This window comes from Bubalus kerabau, chromosome 13 (genome assembly GCF_029407905.1).
Source record: "Bubalus kerabau isolate K-KA32 ecotype Philippines breed swamp buffalo chromosome 13, PCC_UOA_SB_1v2, whole genome shotgun sequence".
In the NCBI taxonomy this organism is placed as follows: Eukaryota; Metazoa; Chordata; class Mammalia; order Artiodactyla; family Bovidae; genus Bubalus; species Bubalus kerabau.
Window position 1 is genome coordinate 64,211,905 of NC_073636.1, and position 21,364 is coordinate 64,233,268.

Sequence of the window (21,364 nt, forward strand, 5' to 3'; positions counted from 1 at the left end):
CTAAAAATCCCACAAGCCATGTGGCGTAGCCAAAAATGCAAGAAATAGCATAAAATAAACAAGGGGAATGAAGCCCTTGTTTTCAGATTGGAAGGTACAAGTCCACAACTCTCCCCATAACTTGCTCCCTATTTTTCACCCAAGGTTGTAGAGAGAAAAGCTGGAGGTCAAGCATAAATCCATATCTAACAGTGACTGATTCTCATTGATGCTGATGGTGCTAACTTTTCCTTCCTTCTCTTCTCTCCCAACCTGGGCAAGTTGGAGTCCTCTTAGGGATAGGCAACACTAAGTCATAACCCTGGTCTTGTAAGTTGGATGAGCCATACTTTATTCTTTTTAAAGAGAAACACTCCATTCAGAGAGAAACAAAATCAACATCTCGGCTTGGCTATAAATAATTGCCCCACTCTTTAGAAAGTCTAAGACCTAAGAGCTCTGAATCTAATCAGCGTCTCAAAGGGCTGTGATCTACCAGATACAGAGAGAAACCAGACCACAGTACAATTTATCTCTTCCTTTTTTTTTTTCAGTATTGTGAGAATATTTTTAAACATGGAGAATTTCATGTAACCTCCACCCAGAGTCATCCATATTTTTTACTATATTTGCTTCAAGTCCTTTTTATTTAAAACAAATTACAGAGGGAACTCCCTGGAGGTCTAGTGGTTAGGACTCCATCCTTCCAAAAAAAAATTACAGATAAAGTTAGAGTTTCACTTAACCCTCTTGCTCCAGTCCCCATAACTTTTATATTTCTTCAACTTTTCCTCCCTACTTAACTTTCTTCTCCATACTTTCCTTTTCTATTTTGTGTGTACTGCATGCTAAGTCGCTTCATTCGTGTCTGACTCTTTTCAACCCTATGGACTGCAGCCTGCCAGGTTTGTCTGTCCATGGGATTCTCCAGGCAAGAATACTGGAGTGGGTTGCCATGTCTTCTTCCAGGGGATCTTCCCAACCCAGGGATCAAACCCAAGTCTGCTGAGTCTACTGCATTGGCAGGTGGGTTCTTTACCACTAGCACCACCTGGAAAGCCCCGCCTGTTTAATTTTCTTCTCATTAATTCTTTTTTTTTTTTCCTTTTTTCCCCATGCCATGCAGCTTGTGGGATTTTAGTTCCCCAACCAGGGATTGAACCCTTGCATTCATCAGTGATAGCACAAGAGTCCTAGCCACTGGACCACCAGGGAATTTCCCTCTTCTCATTAATTCTAAAACCTAGTGAGTTTAATATTTTATACACTCTTCTAAATATGTTTTTCAAAATAGAAGACCAATTTAAAAGGAGGCTTCTTTAAGGATCTTGATTACTTTTTGAGTGCATATCTGGTCCTTATTTGAAACAGGTTTCCACTGCAAGATAAAAGTTGTGATTATTAAATTATATGGTGCTTTTTCTTGTGTAACTTTTAAATTGCCTTTAGAATATCTAGAATTCTAAAGATATTTTAAGCAACTTGCAGCATTAGAATGAATTTATGGCCTCTCAGAATTACAATTTTGAGTAAAAACACTTAACAGGCTATCTTAATTCTGGTTGTGTCAACTTCAGTTCAGTCGCTCAGTTGCGTCTGACTCTTAGCGACCCCATGGACTGCCCACGCCAGGCCTCAAACTCATGTCCATTGAATCAGTGATGCCATCCAACCATCTCATTCTCTGTTGTCCCCTTCTCCCACCTTCAACCTTTCCTAGCATCAGGGTCTTTTCCAATGAGTCAGCTCTTCACATCAGGTGGCCAAAGTATTGGAGTTTCAGCTTCAGCCTCAGTCCTTCCAATATGTCAGCTTAAAATGAAAATTGTTTTTTAATTATAAATTCTCTTGATTTAGGCCATATATTACTATCCTTACTAGACTTGGCTATAAATCATTGTCTGCTTCCTGAAATCAGATTTATTTTCAGAAGGCAAATTCTTACCATCAAAAGGAATATTCAACAGAGTGTGTTGCAGCCTGTCTGAAGGGGATGCTGCTCATATGGAATCACAGCAGGTTATGTTACTGAACTCAGATCTGGTTGCTTGTTGCTCAGAAATTAATATTTGAGAGGCAAGTGTTGGTAGAAATAGAAAATGTTGCTTTTAATCAGAAAGCCAGCTTTCTGGGGAGAAGGTGGACTCATGTCCCCAAAAACCAACTCTGAAGATTCTGCTAGGCCATGGAAGTTTTTTAAGGGAAAAGGGGAAGTAATCTGTTAATCATTGAGATAGGGGACCACACTTATTGCCATATCCCCTGTGTGCAGGTTTGTTGACTACTTGTGATCTTTCTTTAGATAATATCTTGTTCATATAATTTGTTTGTGAGATTACTGAAGGGAAGACTAGGGAAAGAGGTCTGGTCATCTGTTAATTACTTATTCTTCATTTCTAGTGTTTTGATCTACAGAAAGAACCAACAGATTAGGGAAGATATTATGTGATCAAAAGATGTGAAAAGTATGCTTGGGCAGGAGATGAGTAGAGCATGGTGGTGGTGGTGCCTGGCTTAAGGTTAGTTACAGTATAGCTTTGCCAAAGTGACAAGACAAATGGGGCCTCCTCCATAGATGCTTACAGTCAGAGTTAGAAGAGACCTTAACCATCTAATTCAAATCCTTTTTTGTACAGGTGAAGAAAAAGTGCCCATAGTCCCACAGTGAATTCCTGACAGGGCCGGACCTAGAACCTAGGTCCATTTTTGGCTTCTGCTCCATTAAGATGTCTCATGCCTGGAGCATAGACAGCTGCAGGGAACGTCTAGAAGCAATCTTATCATTATATAACTTACTGCTGAAACTACTGAGTGTAATTTAATGTTTCCCCTAATCCACAAACTTAATTTTTTTCTCAGAAACTTCTTTATAGCCACATGTCACACTATTAGTATCAGCTTTCTCATTCTTATAACCAGAAATGGCTTCATGAGTATTCATGTGAGCAATTGCATAGGGCCTCATGCTTGCTTAGTTTAAGGTGTTCCTTGAAATTCTTAACTTTTTAGCAAGTGGGTCCACATTTTCATTTTGCACAGAACCCCACAAATTGGGCAGCATACTGGTAACTTACACCCTGAGATAGAAATGAGAAAGAAAATGGTCTCCCCATTTTGTTAGGAGATTGTAATGAAATGCCTAGAATTATCCCTTGGAAGAGGATCAGGAACTTCGCACCTGTACTCAGATCACTGAGTACTTCCCACAACCCCAGGCCACCAACCTGGTTTGGATGTGCAGGACCTAATGATCTTCCCACTATGCGATTTGGCTTCTTAAGAAAAGCTCTAAGCAACCTAAATGTCCATCAGCAGAGGAATGGATAAAGTAGAGCAAGACATATATATAATGGAATATTACTCAGCCCTTAAAAAGGAACAAAATTGGGTCATTTGTAGAGACATGGATAAACCTAAAGACTATCATACAGAGTGAAGTAAGTCAGAAATAGAAAACCAAACATCACATATTAATGCATATATGTGGAATCTAGAAAAATGGTATAGATGATCTTATTTGAAAAACAGAAATAGAGGCACAGACGTGGAGAACAAACACATGTACAACAAGGGGAGGAAGGGGGAGTAGAATTAATTGGGAAATTGGGATTGATATGCATACATTGTTGATACTATGTATAAAATAGATAACTAATGAGAACCTACTGTATAACTCAGAGAACCCTACTGAGTGCTCTGTGATGACCTGAGTAGGAAGGAAATCGAAAAAAGAGGAGATATATGCATATATAGGCCTGCTTCCATTTGCTGTACAGTGGAATCCATTTATGTTGGTGAGAAAGCAATTTCGGTTTTGGACCGTGAATTTTAAATCATTATCAGATCAGATCAGTCGCTCAGTTGTGTCTGACTCTTTGCGACCCCATGAATTGCAGCACGCCAGGCCTCCCTGTCCATCACCAACTCCTGGAGTTCACTCAGACTCACGTCCATGGAGTCAGTGATGTCATCCAGCCATCTCAGCCTCTGTAGTCCCCTTCTCCTCCTGCCCCCAATCCCTCCCAGCGTCAGAGTCTGCTCCAACGAGTCAACTCTTCGCATGAGGTGGCCAAAGTACTGGAGTTTCAGCTTTAGCATCATTCCTTCCAAAGAAATCCCGGGGCTGATCTCCTTCAGAATGGGCTGGTTGGATCTCCTTGCAGTCCAAGGCAAAACTAATACAGTTATGTAAAGTTTAAAAATAAAATTAAATTAAAAAAAATAAATAAATAAAAAATAAAAAAGCTCTAGCCAAATAATTGATTAAAATAGGATGGAAATCTCAGTAATTGGCTTTGGCAGTGCACATTTGGCTACCAGTGGCCTGATGACTATAAAAGGAAGCCTCCCTCTAGGGCAGGAAATTCAAGGAGACTGCCAAAGGGAAAGAAGAGCAGAGGCTGTGTGCTAAAAAGAACCATGCGAAAGAGGGAAGAACTGGCAAGAGCAGCACAGAATGTCTGAGCACTCCAGGAGCTACAACCCAAAATTGGAAGGAGGCTGAGGAAATCAGAGGTCAACAATAATCCATGAAATCACCCAAGACCCTGAGCAGTTTAACCACACTCTTTTTTCTGCCTACCTGAGGCATTTATTTCACTTGTACCTCAATTCTAGCTCTTCTTCTCTCTTCCTTTTTTTGTTAGTTATTTGTTTGTTTGCCATCTAAAGTCAGGGACTTGTTTTTCTAGGGACCCTTTATTCATCTTTTTTTTTTTTTTTTTTTTGGCTGTACCATGCAAGCTTTCAGGATCCTAGTTCCCCTGACCAGGGATCGAACCCAGGCCTATGGCTGTGAAAGCACTGAGTCTTAACCACTGAACTGACAGGGAATCCCCATATTCATTTATATTGACCATATAGTAAATAGACTCAATTGAGAGAAACATTTATTGAGGGCTTATTTTGTGCTGAGCTTAGGCATTAGGGCTAGGGGTAGTAGGGAGGTGATGGGCATGGAGATGAGTAAGGCAAAGGCTCTGCCCTTAATGAGTCTTCAGCCTAGAAGAGACAGACAAATGAACCAATTATTACAATACAGTGTGTCTAGGGAGGAGGCACTACTTAAACGTCCCTGGAGAGAAGTGACAGGGATTCATGTCAAGTCCCATGGCATTCAAAAAGTATTTGTTGCTTGATTGGCTATTCTTCTTGTTAACTAAGTAGGTAAAGCATATTGTCACTCTCCTGCTACCCCAGAAATTTTCATCATTAATAAGCCTGGGTGAACATTAAGGAATGGGTCAATAGCCCCATTGGAGCCTCCCATGCTCAGCCCAGCCAGGCATATCACCAACCGCCCAGGTGGATGAAACATGTGTAAGGCAGTGGGATCCTTCTGCAGCTGCTGAACATCTGGTGTGAGGAATCTAGGTAACTGTGAATGAGAGATATTACTCCTCTGGTCCAGACCCTCAGTATTTGGTACAGCTAGTTTGGCAGAGAAACTAAACCAGAACAAAAATTAAGTGTTGCTTCTCCCAGCTTTTGGCATGTCAGAAACTGTGGCTATGAGCCAGAAGAGTAACAGGCTTTGAGAGTGTTTCAGAGCAGAGCAAGAGCCCCAGGTAATAGGAATATATGCCATGAGAAAACCCTACATTTTACTGACAGAGGCAGTAGGTACTGAGAGCAAACTGCATGCTGAATTTAAGGTACAAAAGGGGAGGAGGGTCTTGCAAATTCCCCAGGCTCACTATCACACAACAAATATAACTCTCTGTCCAGCTTCTTAAAATCCTTTGGTGTTATGTCAAACAGCTTCTAATATTTTATTTCTATCCTCCTTTATTTTTTATTGTTGTTGTTCAGTCACTCAGTTGTGTTCAATTCTTTGCAACCATGGGCTGCAGCACACCAGGCTTCCCTGTCCTTCACCAAGTCCCGAAGTTTGCTCAAATTCATGTCCATTGAGTTGATAATGCCATCTAACCATCTCATCCTCTGTCACTCCCTTCTCCTTTTGCCTTCAGTCTTTCCCAGCATCAGGGTCTTTTCCAGTGAATTGGTTGTTTGCATCAGGTGGCCAAATTATTGGAGCTTCAGCATCAGTCCTTCCAATGAATATTCAGCATTGATTTCATTTAGAATTGACTGGTTTGATCCCTTTGCTGTCCACGGGACTCTCAACAGCCTTCTCTAACACCACAGTATGAAAGCATCAAAGTGTTTCTTATTACAAAGTGATAACATGCTTGTAAAAATATTCAAATACATCCAGTGTGGATACCCCAGGAGGTCACTCTCCCTAGGCTCTAAGTGGTGTATGGGAGCATAGGGCTCTGTCCCGTGATGTGCAATCCCTTTCCACAATGTTGGGGGTGAAGCCGGGCATTGCATCTGCACCTGCATATTCCTACAGCTTCTCAGAGTCCTATGGACAATGACTGAGAAGACAAACCATGCAGGAAGCATCTAAAAAAAAAAATCCTGGCTCCCCTCCCAGGTGCCACCAGCACAGCCCAGAGCAGGCTGTCAGGACTTCAGCTCATAAGCACCTAGTTAGGTCAGCAGCTAATATTGTTTGCAGTCTTCAAGAAGATTCTGCTGCCTTCACCTCTTCTTCAGTTCTCATCTTTCACTATACCTCTGTCCCAATAGGTGGTTAGCCATCCCCCATCACTGGGACATTACAATTCTTTCCTTTCCTTTGGGGACCAAGGCCTTGACCTAAAGGATGAAGGTGTCAGCTTATCCCGTGTCATAGCTAAGGGGTTGTCTGTGGCGTACACTCAGTGCCCACTGAATACTGATACACCATCTCCCTACCTTACAGAGATGCTCTGGACACTCTGTCTCCCATAGCCCCTCAATCAACCCTTACGCATTAGTACTCAAGTGCGTGCACACACACATGCACAAACAGATCAACGCTCCTGAGGTGTATAAACCACTCGCATTTAGCCATGACTTTTCATGCCCTCTTTTTCAGACTTTAATCAGATTCAATCACACTAATACATTTATAAATGCCTCAGCTCTTAAGGGTACACAAGTGGCCTTTACAAAATCCTTCTTTGTGCGACTACTTAACCTCCCCAAAGATCAGGAAGCAGGAATCAGAAATTATGGATTCATTGAATGTTAAAATATGTCTTTCCACTCTTTAATCCATTAAACAAATCTGTATTCAGGTTGTACTCTGTGCCTTGTAATGTGTACCGGGTTGTATGGTTCTCTCCTTTCGTTTCACAGATGAGAAAGCAGAGGCCCAGGTGAGCTGAGGATGCACACAGTCTCTTAAATGGCAGGTAGATCCATGAAACCTCACTCCCCTTTCTGGATTCTTTATATCCACATACTGAAGAGAAACTCATCTTAAGTCCTAAGCAGTAACTTAAAGCAGATGATGAGCTTAAGAGGAAGAATTGCCATCAGTGATACCACCGATCAGAGGACATTCTTCACTACTATGGAGTGGAAGGACAGATTACTCTCAAGAAAAGCAATTACACAGGTCACTGCTGTCAGTGTTACGATCCTGTATTAGCAGATGGAGTGTGTGGCCCCTGTTGACGAGTAATAGCACCAAGGCTTTGTATAGGTTCCCAACCCGTTACCTGAAATGGCAAAGTCCCCCAACTCTGAAAACTGTTTTTTTTTTTTTTCCTTTGCTAACTCAGTTGGCAACAAAATCTGTCCTGAACTGATGCAAATCAATTCTCAGTCTTTGTTTATCCCTTGTATATTCACACCTTTTTGCTTCAGAAGCATCAATATGTTTGTAATGGGTGCTTCTAGACCCCATATATGTGGTTTAATCTGGTATATAGAAGATATTGTTTTTCTAAAATTCACAAAATCCTGAATTAAAAATAAAGAAAATCTTGTGCTCGCTTTGGCAGCACATATACTAAAATTGGAACGATACAGAGAAGATTAGCATGGCCCCTGCGCAAGGATGACACGCAAATTCGTGAAGCGTTCCATAAAAATAAAGAAAGAAAGAAAGAAAGAAAATCTGACCCCAAGGATCACAATACATCTAGGTGTTGTGGATGTATATTATATTTAGGATATACAGTCTCTTACAGGATTGGTTTAAGAAATATTGGTTCTTACCCTCTCCCAATACACAAATAAGATTGATTTCACTGAGACTTCACCCTTCCCAGGCTCAGTCTAGTTTTATAGATTCTGTAACTATAAAAGAAACTGTATTTTCAGTTTATTCCTTAAGAGTTGCTTGTACAACAAAGGAAACAAAAAAATTAAACCTTGGAATTCACTATAACCTGAATTAGTCTAGAGATGGTGCCTGGTGACTTCTCCTTCCTGCCTGTTGTGCAGTGGCTAGTATATTAAACTGCTGGTTCCTGTGCTGGTGATAATTTCTGCATTATCAGGTGTTCAGAGGAAGTGATGCACCTTGGGTCTCAGTTCATCTCCCCCAAACTCCAGTCACTTCTTTTCTGACTCACATTTCCCAACTCTCCTTTCACTTCAGTGCAGGAATTCTCAGTATTATTTTTTAAATATTTATTTGTTTATTTGTCTGTGTCAGGTCTTAGTTGCAGCACATGGGATCTTCTTTGTGTCATGTGAGATTTTTCACGCTTGCTTGACAGCCCCTTGTGAGTCTCACATTCTAGACAGGGTCAGGAAACTTTTCCTGTGAAAGGCTAGATACTAAATGTTCTAGGCTTTATGGACCACATAGGGTCTCTAGTTGTTGTTTGGCCACTCCTCAAGGCTTGCAGGATCTTAGTTCCCCAACCACGGACTGAACCCTGGCCTTCAGCAGTGAAATCACAGAGTCCTAACCACTGGACTATCATGGAATTCCCTGTTGTTTTTTATTTTTTAATAGAACACCTTACAAATGTCAAAACCATTCTTAGCTTGAAGACCATACAAATGCTGCACAAAATATGGAAAAAGAAAATGAATACTGCAGTCACTAAAGGCCACAGATTCAGCTTCACTGATAAGTAAATAAATGCTTGTGTGACAAGCTAAGTACTATGCTTAGGTCAGAAGTGGTCAGGCGTAAGAAATGGTAAAGGGGGAGCTTTGTATTGGGACCAGGAGGTAGCTAAGCTTGGCTAGGGTATATACTTCCTATAAGAAAAGATAAAACTGGGAAGGAATGTGGAAGGTAGGTTGGGGAGGGCTCTGGTCCTTTTCTGAGGCTATGTAGTATGTATTTCATTTGGTAATCAGGGTAACCCCTCTAGAGGAATGACATTGCCTGGAATCCAGCAGCAGCCTCTTAATTGGTTTTCCTCCTCTTAGTCTTGTCCCCTCCATCTTCACACCCCAGTCCAAGGAATCTTTCTACAATGCAAATCTGATTAAGTCTCTCCTCCTATTCAAAACTCTTCATTCATTTTCCATTGTCTTGAAGATATTGTCCAAATTCCTCACCATGGTTTAAAAGTCCTGTCATGATCTGGCCCCTGCCTCCACCTCCTGTTATATTTATTTATTTACTGATCTTTTCTAGTTCCTCAAATGCAGCATCCTCTCTTGCCTTTAGATCTTCATGCTTGTACACGATTCTCAGTGTCTGCAAAATGGCATCACCACCTTCACTCTCTTCTCCAGCATGGATAAATCCAAATCAGCCCTCTGTTCTCAGCTTCAGTGCAGCTTGCTCTGAGAACTTCCCCAAGTCTATGCACTAGTTGAGGTTTCCTGTGGCAAAAGCTTTATTAGAATAACTTATTTACCTTGTCAGCCATCCCTGATAGAATCTAAGCTCTGTAAGGACAGGCATCATTTTGTATCTTGATCACTATTGTAACCCAAAAATTTAGCATAGCACTGGTTTATAGTAGGTACTTAACTAATAATTTTCACTATGAAAGCATATGGTGTCATTTTGGGGGGTTCCGAAGAGCTCTGGTACCACAGTCCTTTATGTTTCAGTGCAGAAAGAGTTCAGGAAGAGGCAAAGTGATAGATTAAGAAATGATATATTTGAATAGGATGCTTGTGAGGCTTACAAGCCAGGGGGTGACAGGGTGCCATACCCCAAGAATTTAGTGGGCTGCAGTTTTATAACCAAAGTAAAAGTAGAGAGAGGGAGAAGACATTTCTTTTTCTTGAATAGACATCATCCTTCCATCATCAGCTCCTCCTCTAGGTTGAACAAGAGAATTTTCTTGTTCTACGTGGCCAAGCTAGGTCCACAAATTATTGTTTTTTATGTGTCCTAAGGAATCGTTAACTTATTGAGCTCACTGGACAAGATGTCTCATGCCAGCATTGTTTTATTGTTTGTGGGCATGTCTCATACTTCTGTTGTATGGTTTTGTTATTAAGCAAGCCTGCTTGGTTTTGTGGTTAAGCAAACCTGATTTTTTTTTAATCTGAGTAATTGGTTTTTTTCATCTGAGTAATACAAGAGTCTCCCATATTTTTTCTACTTACAATCCCCTAGTGGGATTAACTATTTAATGACCTGTTTTGTCCCTTTGTGAAAGTTGCTCAGTCGTGTCTGACTCTTTGCGACCCCATGGACTATACAGTGCTTGGAATTCTCCAGGTCAGAATACTGGAGTAGGTAGACATTCCCTTCTCCAGGGGATCTTCCCAATCCAGGTATCAAACCCATGTCTCCTGCATTGCAGGTGGATTCTTTACCAGCTGAGCCACCAGGGAACCCCAAGAATACTGGAGTGGGTGGACTATCCCTTCTCTAGTGGATATTCCCAACCCAGGAATCAAATTGGGGTCTCCTGCATTGTAGGCAGATTCTTTATCAGCTGAGCTACCAGGGAAGCCTTTTGTCCCTTTACTCTGTCCCTGTCAATGAGATGAATGAATATGTATGTATGAATGAATGGAAATTGGACTTTATTTAAAAGGAAGCTTAATCTGGTTATATGTTCTAAAGTCAAGGCCAATGAGGAGGCTCTTATGGAAGACCAAATGGGAGGAACTAGACCACTGGGGACAGAAGGAATGGAAAGTGAGGGAGAAATGGTTGTGAGAAATGGGAGGAATGAAAATCACTAGAACTCAAATGACTGATTGATTGGATGTGGGGAACAAGAGAGAAGGAAATTGCTCTCCAAGCTAAGAGCCCAGCAGCAGCATCAGAGAGAGAAGGGAGTCCTACGAGGAAGAGATGGTCCAGGAGTTGAGAAGGAAGGAATGGAGGAAATCGTTCAAATATAGTTTTCCTCAGTCCTAACCAACTAGCCATACCAGGCAACCCTGATGGCTCTAGTTAGACTGAACCGGGCTAGAAGAACCTTTTGGTTGGCCAAGAATTTAGAATTCAAGTGGCATATAAAACAGGCAGAGAGGCAAACTGGAATAGGTGGGTATGACAGCAGAGCTACAGCAGCTGGAAGGCAACCATGAGGCTCTTGAAACAAAGAACCAAGTCTAACTGATGAGATGACCCACAGCTGCTGCTGCTGCTGCTGCGAAGTTGCTTCAGTCGTGTCCGACTCTGTGCGACCCAGTGGACGGCAGCCCACCAGGCTCCCACGTCCCTGGGATTCTCCAGGCAAGAACACTGGAGTGGGTTGCCATTTCCTTCTCCAATGCATGAAAGTGAAAAGTGAAAGTGAAGTCGCTCAGTCGTATCCTACTCTTCGCAACCCCATGGACTGCAGCCCACCAGGCTCCTCTGTCCATGGGATTTTCTAGGCAAGAGTACTGGAGTGGGGTGCCATTGCCTTCTCCGAGATGACCCACATGAACACTTAAAAGAATAATGAAGTACTAAGCAATATGGTATTAAGTTTAAGACCTGGAAGAGTTCAGAAAAAGGAGAGAACTATTGGGGCTGACCTGAAACTGAGAGAGAAATGTGCCAACGCTGGCATTGAGCTGGGCCCTGGAGGAAGGATAAAATGTGATTGGGGGAGCTCAGAGTAGATAATGTTGTTGAAGTCAGAGCAAAGGCCTCCTGATGGAGGAGTAGTGTAACTGGTTCCACTGAGAAGGTATGGGCTGGAGTGAAGAGGAAGTGGAAAATATGAGATTATTTAAAGAGAGCATAAAGTAAAATTTGGTAAGAGATCGGATGTAAAGATCAGGGAAGAAAGAGTCAAAAATTAAAACCAACATTCTTGACTGTGGAGGGTGGTGATTGGACAAAGATAGAAAGCACAGTGAAGCCAGATCATGCTTGCAGTTAACTTATGCAAAGTCAACCATTTGTACTTAGTGGTGGGTGAGAGAGGGGAGAGAAGCAATTTAAATATGCATGTGAGGCGAGGCTAGGACTTCCCTGCTGGCACATTGGATAAGAATCCACCTGCCAATGCAGGGGACATGGGTTTGATCCCTGGTCCAGGAAGATTCTACATGCCATGGAGCCACTAAGCCCATGCACCACAACCACTGGGCCCACATGCCTAGAGCATGTGTTCTGCAACAAGAGAAGCTACTGCAACAAGAAGCCTGCACACCACATGGAAGAGTAGCCCCTGCTCACGCAATTAGAGAAAGCCTGTGTGCAGCAACGAAAACCCAGCACAGCCAAAATAAATACGTTTTTATTATTATTACAAATAAAGCCTGTAACGAGAAGCCTGCACATCACATGGAAGAGTAGCCCCTGCCCACGCAATTAGAGAAAGCCTGTGTGCAGCAACAAAAACCCAGCACAGCCAAAATAAATACGTTTTTATTATTATTACAAATAAAGCCTGTAACGAGAAGCCTGCACACCACATGGAAGAGTAGCCCCTGCCCACGCAATTAGAGAAGCCTGTGTGCAGCAACGAAAACCCAGCACAGCCAAAATAAATACGTTTTAAAAATAAATAAATACGCAGGCGATTCTGATCAACCTCCTATCCAGAGAGCCCCTGCTCTGTGATAAGGAGACAGCCACTCCAGAATTGAGAGCTGTGGATATGCTTTTCCCTCAGCTGGTCAGTTCCTGTACACCTCTCATAGTATGAACCTTTCATTATGCTGATGGTGATCCTGGTGTTCAAAGAAAAAGATTTTTTTCATACAATATGATCCCTAAAGGCAAGCCAATTACTTATTCCAGTGTGAAATTAAAAAAAAAAATTCCATCATTTGCCAGCTGGAGAAACTGTACTCTGCGATTTTTGCTTTAGAGTCTAACTTTACACCTGAAAATGTAACAACAGGACTATTTGCAAGGGGAAATATCCTTTAGAATGCCCTGAGTTGATAGTAACAGAAAACTCCACTCATACTAGTTTAAAACAATAAAGGGGGGACTTCCCTGGTGGTCCAGTGGTTAAGACTCCCCCTTCCAATGCAAGGGGTGTGAGTTTGAGCTAAGATCTTACATGCTCCCCAGCCCAAAACCAAAACATAAAACAGAAGCAATATTATTACAAATAAAGGCTTTAAAAATGGTTCACATAAAAAAAATCTTAAGAAAATAAAGGGAATATATTGGCTTGAGTGCGTGCTGAGTCACTTCAGTCGTGTCTGACTGTTTGAAACCCTATGGACTGGAGCCCTCCAGGCTCCTCTTTCCATGGGATTCTCCAGGCAAGAATACTGGGGTGGGTTGCCATGCCCTCCTCCAGGGGATCTTCCCAACCCAAGTCTCCTACATCTCCTATGGCAGGCAGGTTCTTCACCTCTAGTGCCACCTAACTAGTAAGTCCAGATACGATAGCAAGAACATGCACAGGGTGGGTGAGGAGTGGGGATCCCACATTCAGAGATGATAAGATGATGCTGAAACTGTGAGCCCTGATTGAGACAAACAGACATTTGTGGGAAGAAATCCACTCTGGGATCTGTCTTCTTCATCAAAACCCAGCTAGCAATAAATCAGTGAATCTAGCTAGCCTATGTGAACAGGTCTATCCTATCCTTCTGACACAAAACATACCTGCATTCATTTCCTCTGGATGTCAGAATATAGCATATGCAATGACCTACACATTTATCCAAAGGAGCCATTTATCCATGCATCTTCTCTTGAGTCTTAACTCATGAGCTTTATTCTCTGTACTTTAGTAAGACCTCTGCCACTGTGAGGCATTACTGGGTACTATCAACAATTCTGCTTAGGCCTTGGATCTCCTGGAGCTACTGACATAAAATGAAACAAAAACAGCACCCCACCCTCTGGAAGGCAGAGACCAATTGCAATGCATTCTTTTTCTTTTTGCAATCTCCCTCCCTTCCTTGTCTTTCTTCCTCTCCCATCTCTCTTTTCCTCTCTTTTTCCTTCATGAGTTCTCCTTCCCTGTCCTAAGCCTTGCTGGTCCTCCAGCTCCACTGGGACACTGGGCTGTGGCATGGGAGTCAGAGCACCAGCCCAAAGAAACATAAAGAAAGCAGGAGGGCACATGCATTTGCCAGAACCCCTGGCCCACCTGACTGCCTTCTCTGTTGCTCTCAGGCCTCCTGGGATGGATGTCAGCCGCCTCCTCCTGGCTACCTTGCTGGTCTGCCTGTGCTTCCTCACTGCCTACAGCCACCTGGCACCTGAGGAAAAGCCCAGAGATGAAAGGAACCTGAAGAACAACTCTTCCATGAACCTGTTGGATTTCCCTTCTGTCTCTATCGTGGGTAAGTAGCCTGGCCTGCGGCCCAGCCTCTGGGCTCTGGCCCATGAGAAGGGGCTGCAGGGGGTCAAACAGTCCCCAAGCCGATATCAGGATCCATTGCCATTGGTCAGAGCTCCTTTATGCTCATTCCTCAGAACAATTCTGGAGGAATCAAGTGCCCTTTAACTCATTTGGTTAAGAAAGCTCTGCCTCTCACCAATCTAATATGCAGCTTAGCATGATAGAGGCTCTGAGAAACCACAAAGTCAAAACACTTGGTGAATTTGGTTTAACTTGGCGTTTCTGAAACTTACTAAATCACATAACTCCTATCAGTGGTAAAATTTTTAGAAAATGCTGCAGAATATAACCAAGTCTGGGACAAACTAGTTCTTTCATGCCAGGGTTGAGAATTGAAAATGACTGCTTAGAGGAAAATATCAGGGGTATTAGAGCCTAGCATTGGAGAATTTCTGGTTCAAATTCATCTGACAATAATTGTAATAAATATATATTTATTTTCTGATAGGCACTCTGAAGTGAATACTATTTTTATTCCTATTTTATTCCACAGCTAAGTAAATTAAAAGTTAGAAAAGTTAAGTAATTAACACACAGTTTGTAATTGGCAGAGACGGTCCATGGGTCACAAAGAGTAAGACACGACTGAGCGACTGAACTGAACTGACTGAACTGAATACACACCCAGGTTCTGGGTTAGGTTCTGTTTAACTCCAGAATCTAAGCTCAAAACTAATATTCCTTACTGACTTGCCTCTCACTTCAAAAAGAGGATATTCTAGATATATGGGAAGGGACTGGAGCACATTAACACTGGTCTGTGTCAGATTTTCCACTATATAAACATACCTCATTTATCCTCACAACTCTTGAAGGTAGGTATTACAGTACCTACTTGCATATGAGAAAACTGAGTCTTAAGGAGATTAAGTAGGTTGTCCAAGACCACAAAGCTGTTATGTGGCAGTCAGGATTCAAATTAGGTCTGCCTGGCTCCAAAGCTCTGAGAAATAGGAAATAGGAATACCAGAAACACAAGACCATCCTTGTAGAGACACTGAGTCCATTTTCCAGGCCTTCTTGGATTTTCCCTTTTGCTTTCCTTCAGAGGACTCTTTGCTCTCAGTCTCTGTCTCCAGGTCTGCAGCCAGGCTGCAGAAGCTGCTGGCCTAAGTCCCAAGATATGATCTATCCAAACAAACCTTCATCCTCTCCCCCACCCTGGGGCTTCCTAGAGCCCTCTCTGCTCTTTCCACTTCACTGCAGTTAAGGACCCTCAGAAAATGGCTTTGTTCCTTCTGTCTCTCTTCGAAGCACTGAACAAGAAATCCAAAAAGATGAGCAGAAATGAAGCGGAAAAGAAGAAAAGACCTTCCAAGGTAGGCCTGGGAGTTCACATTGTCGGGATGGGACTGGACTTAAAGCGGGAGGACACCCAAGCTCTGGCTAGAAAATAAATGAAAGATTTCCAGGGTTGCATGCCCCAGAGAAACTGAAAGCTACCAAAACCTTCCTGATCTCGAGCCCTGAAACAGACCGCCAAGAGCTGAGGTCCAGGATGCTGAGTAAAATTGCTTATCTACACTAAACTAGCTTGAACCCTGCCTAAAATAACTAGCTCAAGCTTCCTAAACTAGCTCGAACCCTGCCTGAAATTTCACTGTCATTCATTCTTTTGGATGAAAGCAATGTTTCTCAAACCTCAGTCATTTCAGAACCATTTCTACAACTTTTACCACATCTGAGTTCCACTTATTTAATATTTGCTTAAAACTTAAAAACAAAAATACTATGTAACAGGACTTCCCTGGTGACTCTGTGGTAAACAATCCTCCCGCCAGTGCAGAAGACATGGGTTGGATCCTTGGGTCGGAAAGACCACCGCATGGCTCAGAGCAACTAGGCCTGTGTGCCGCAGCTATTGAACCTGTGCTCTAGAGCCGGGGAGCCGCAACTAACTACTGAAGCCTGTGGCCCTAGAGCCCACGCAAGGCGACAAGAGAGGCCACTGCAACGAGAGGCCCAAACTCTGCACCTAGAGAGTAGTCCCCACTAACCACAGCTAGAGAAAAGCCCTCGAAGCAACCAAGACTCTGGACAGCCAAAAACAAAAATAAATTAAAAGAAAAACAACTATATAATCATGATAGAAAACCAGTATCACTTGGCATAAATAGGAAGTAACCATGGAAATAAGTAAAATGAAAATAAAACCTTGTTTGCAAATTCTAGCTGGTTGGTGTTGCTTGCCACGTTCTAAATCTTAGACTTGCTCTCTGCATTAACAAAGAAGGATTAGAAGGTGTTGGGGAAACACTAAGGATATAGTGACATCAAACAGCCTTTCCATTTGAAAGAGACTGAAAAAAGAATCCTCTCTCACTGTGTGATTCAGTGTCATTTAATATTCATGTACTGCCTAAAACTGTACCACCATGATACAGGTTCCCACACTTCGAGAAATACTAGATTAAGGCACTGTTGAAATGCACAGTGTTCCTATTTTAGTGTGCCTCATTTGATCAGATCATGGCAAACAGAGCCGGAATACTGTACTAGGCATTGGAAGGCACGACCTGGCACTGTTTGTACAATAAAGGCCCCTTGTTCACTTCTGTAAAGTGAACAAGCAGATCAGATGATTGACAGCACTGTAAAATCTATTTACATGCTAGATTCTGGGAATATAGTAGTGAACAGAGAGATATATAACAGCTCTCATGGAGTTTACACTCTTCTGGGAGAAACAGAACAGCACGTTAACCAGTGCTGTTCAGATAATGATAAACACTGTGAAGGAATGAAAGCGTGGCAGTGAGACAGAAGAAAGGGGAAGTGGTCAGGGGAAGTTCTCTAGAAGGAGGCAGCACTTAAAAGACTGAGAAACTCTGTAATCTTGACCCGCAGTGTTCAATGGAAATGCAACGTGAGACACATATAAATTAAAATTCTAGTAGCCAGATTTTTAGAAGAAAAAAAAAAACAGGTGCAATTAATATTAATATTTTATTTAACCCAGTAGATCCCAAATATTATAATTTTAATATGTAACCAACATAAAAAGTTATTGATATTTTACTTTTTTTGCGCTAAGTCTTTGACTTATACACTCTCAATTCCAATGCCCAGTTTTTAACACTAGTGAAATACAGTCCTAACAAAACAATGTTCAGTTCAGTTGCATCCGACTCTTTGCAACCCCATGAATTGCAGCACTCCAGGCCTCCCTGTCCATCACCAATTCCCGGAGTTCACCCAAACTCATGTCCATCGAGTCGGTGATGCCATTCAGCCATCTCATCCTCTGTCGTCCCCTTCTCCTCCTGCCCCCAATCCCTCCCAGCATCAGAGTCTTTTCCAATGAGTCAACTCTTCGCATGAGGTGGCCGAAGTATTGGAGTTTTTCAGCTTTAGCATCAGTCCTTCCAAAGAACACCCAGGACTGATCTCCTTTAGAATGGACTGGTTGGATCTCCTTGCAGTCCAAGGGACTCTCAGGAGTCTTCTCCAACACCACAGTTCAAAAGCATCAATTCTTCTGTGCTCAGCTTTCTTCCCAGTCCAACTCTCACATCCATACATGACCACTGGAAAAACCATAGCCTTGACTAGACGGAACTTTGTTGGCAAAGTAATGTCTCTGCTTTTCAATATGCTATCTAGGTTGGTCATAACTTTCCTTCCAAGGAGTAAGCATCTTTTAATTTCATGGCTGCGGTCACCATCTGCTGTGATTTTGGAGCCCCAAAAAATAAAGTCTGACACTGTTTCCACTGTTTCCCCATCTATTTCCCATGAAGTGATGGGACCAGTGGCCATGATCTTCATTTTCTAAATGTTGAGCTTTAAGCCAACTTTTTCACGCTCCTCTTTCACTTTCATCAAGACGCTTTTGAGTTCCTCTTCACTTTCTGCCATAAGGATGGTGTCATCTGCATATCTGAGGTTATTGATATTTCTCCCGGTATCAAGATTGATGCCAGCTTGTGCTTCCTCCAGCCCAGCGTTTCTCATGATGTGCTCTGCACAGAAGTTAAATAAGCAGGGTGACAATATACAGCCTTGACGTAGTTGTCTTTAATGGGAAACATTTTACTTCATCTTTAAATTTTAATTAAAATTAAATAAAAATTGAAAACTTGGTTCCTCAGTTGCACTAGACACATTTATTAAAGTACTCAGCAGCCACATATGGTGGGTGGCTGCCTGCACTGGACAGCATAGCAAAGAATGTCCCCAGGAAAGGAAGCCCCAAAACAAAGCGCCTGCAACAAGAACTCATTTGCTGTGTTCGGTGCACAGAGGTCGAGCGGGTGGGGCAGTGTGTTTAAGACCAGTGGGAGTGCTGGGAGGGCCAAACCACAGAGGGCCTCAGGGATCCCAGTAAGGGGAAGGAGGATGTGCCTAGTTCCTTGTGCGCTGGAGATTGGACAGTAAGGGGGCAAGGGCAGCAGACAGGGGCCAAGCCCAGGGTTTCAGCGGTAGCGAAGAAGTGGCTAGACTCCGAACCTACCGTGAAGGCAGTACCAACAGGGATTGCGGATACCCTGGAAGGGGAAGACAACAGAGACGGTAGTTTAAAACCGTGCAGCTGAGTGGGATCCCGTAGGGAGAGAAGAGGCCAGCCCCGAGCCAGTTAAGTGTTGATGGCGGAGCAGGCTGGGACCCGCTAGGGTGCTCTGTGGGCATGAGTCGAGCGGGCGGTGGACAGCAGGTGGGGACGTCTAGTCCGAGGAGTTCCCCGGCAGGGGTGAGGACGAGTGGGGAGGACGTAGATGGCTCGGGCAGCCCCGGCGTTTCCCCGCAGAGAAAGGCTCCGATGAAGAACGTGGCACGGACCCGGCCCCCGCCGCCTACCCCCTGCGTGGCCACCCGCGACAGCTGCAAGCCTCCAGCGCCCGCCTGCTGCGACCCGTGCGCCTTCTGCCAGTGCCGCTTCTTCCGCAGCGCCTGCTCCTGCCGCGTGCTCAACCCCACCTGCTGAGCGCGCCTCAGGGTGGCGGGGCGGGGCTCCCGGGACCCTGGGGCCTTTCTGGGGCGGGAGAGCTCTGGTAGGAGGGGCTTCCGAGAACGGGGTGGGCGTGGCTATTGACGTTGGGGCGGGGCTTCAGGAAGTCTCAGCTAGGGCTGGGCTAAAATCCAAATACATGTAATCTTCTCGAAAATGTGTGGCTTTTTCTTTAAGGAACCCGAACCAATCTTTTCCCTTCGCCTAGTCCCCTGCACCGCAGAAGTTACGCGAGCTGCCCACCTGCTGTCTCCCAGGCCTAGGGAAACGCGGTTACTTAGCCCGGAGGCTGCACTCCTGTTAAGCGCTTTTCTGGATCTGGCCGCCAGAGACAGTGCTGCCCCCTACCTTTAACCCTAGGGACACCCGAAGTGGAGACGCTCAGTCGTGTCTGACTCTTTGCGACCCCATGGACAGTAGCCTACCAGGCTCCGCCATCCATGGGATTTTCCAGGCAAGAATACTGGAGTGGGCTGCCATTTCCTTCTCCAGGGGATCTTCCAAACCCAGGGATCGAACCCAGGTCTCCTGCATTGCAGACAGACGCTTTACCGGCTGAGCCAGGACACCCGAAGCTGCCTCTAGAATCAGGGAGGCAGAAAGTGAAGTCGCCCAGTTGTGTCCGACTCTTTGCGACTCCATAAATCGCAGCACGCCAGGCCTCCCTGTCCATCGCCAACTTCCGGAGTTCACTCAGACTCACGTCCATTGAGTCAGTGATGCCATCCAGCCATCTCATCCTCTGTCGCCCCCTTCTCCTCCTGCCCCGAATCCCTCCCAGCATCAGAGTCTTTTCCAATGAGTCAACTCTTCGCATGAGGTGGCCAAAGTACTGGAGTTTCAGCTTCATATTCATCCCTCCAAAGAAATCCCAGGGCTGATCTCCTTCAGAATGGACTGGTTGGATCTCCTTGCAGTCCAAGGGACTCTCAAGAGTCTTCTCGAACACCACAGTTCAAAAGCATCAATTCTTCGGCGCTCAGCCTTCTTCACAGTCCAACTCTCACATCCATACATGACCACTGGAAAAACCATAGCCTTGACTAGACGGAACTTTGTTGGCAAAGTAATGTCTCTGCTTTTCAATATGCTATCTAGGTTGGTCATAACTTTCCTTCCAAGGAGTAAGCATCTTTTAATTTCATGGCTGCGGTCACCATCTGCTGTGATTTTGGAGCCCCAAAAAATAAAGTCTGACACTGTTTCCACTGTTTCCCCATCTATTTCCCATGAAGTGATGGGACCAGTGGCCATGATCTTCATTTTCTGAATGTTGAGCTTTAAGCCAACTTTTTCACTCTCCACTTTCACTTTCAACAAGAGGCTTTTTAGTTCCTCTTCACTTTCTGCCATAAGGGTGGTGTCATCTGCATATCTGAGGTTATTGATATTTCTCCCGGCAATCTTGATTCCAGCTTGTGTTTCTTCCAGTCCAGCATTTCTCATGATGTACTCTGCATAGAAGTTAAATAAGCAGGGTGACAATATACAGCCTTGACGTACTCCTTTTCCTATTTGGAACCAGTCTGCTGGTCCATGGTCAGTTCTAACTGTTGCTTCCTGACCTGCATACAGATTTCTCAAGAGGCAGGTCAGGTGGTCTGGTATGCCCATCTCTTGAAGAATTTTCCACGGTTTATTGTGATCCACACAGTCAAAGGGTTTGGCATAGTCAATAAAGCAGAAATAGATGTTTTTCTGGAACTCTCTTGCTTTTTCTATGATCCAGCGGATGTTGGCAATTTGATCTCTGGTTCCTCTGCCTTTTCTAAAACCAGCTTGAACATCTGAAAGTTCATGGTTCACGTATTGCTGAAGCCTGGCTTGGAGAATTTTGAACATTACTTTACTAGCATGTGAGATGAATGCAATTGTGCAGTAGTTTGAGCATTCTTTGGCATTG

At 43.7% G+C, this 21,364-nt stretch overlaps 1 protein-coding gene and 2 non-coding genes across 5 annotated transcripts in view; all 3 read left to right on the forward strand.

Moving 5' to 3' along the window:
- The window catches only part of ASIP (agouti signaling protein), a 91,321-nt gene extending 71,290 nt beyond the window's left edge, over positions 1-20,031 (forward strand). The window contains exons 5-7 of one of the 3 annotated variants that reach the window (XR_008701632.1): positions 14,285-14,454; positions 15,720-15,832; positions 16,254-16,396. Coding sequence is in view for 2 of the 3 variants with exons in the window: in XM_055544806.1 (XP_055400781.1) it covers positions 14,295-14,454; positions 15,768-15,832; positions 19,261-19,437 (402 nt within the window). In the remaining variant the exon portion in view is untranslated. Of the gene's footprint in view, positions 1-14,284; positions 14,455-15,719; positions 15,833-16,253; positions 16,397-19,260 lie in introns of those variants that run through there. The other 2 variants (XM_055544806.1, XM_055544805.1) reach the window with 2 other exon arrangements.
- Positions 6,196-6,395, forward strand: LOC129626335 (small nucleolar RNA SNORA73 family). The gene has a single exon (XR_008701933.1). It is a non-coding gene; the product is annotated as a small nucleolar RNA SNORA73 family (small nucleolar RNA).
- Positions 7,808-7,914, forward strand: LOC129626310 (U6 spliceosomal RNA). Its single transcript, XR_008701917.1, has one exon. It is a non-coding gene; the product is annotated as a U6 spliceosomal RNA (small nuclear RNA).
- Positions 20,032-21,364: the final 1,333 nt, after the last annotated feature.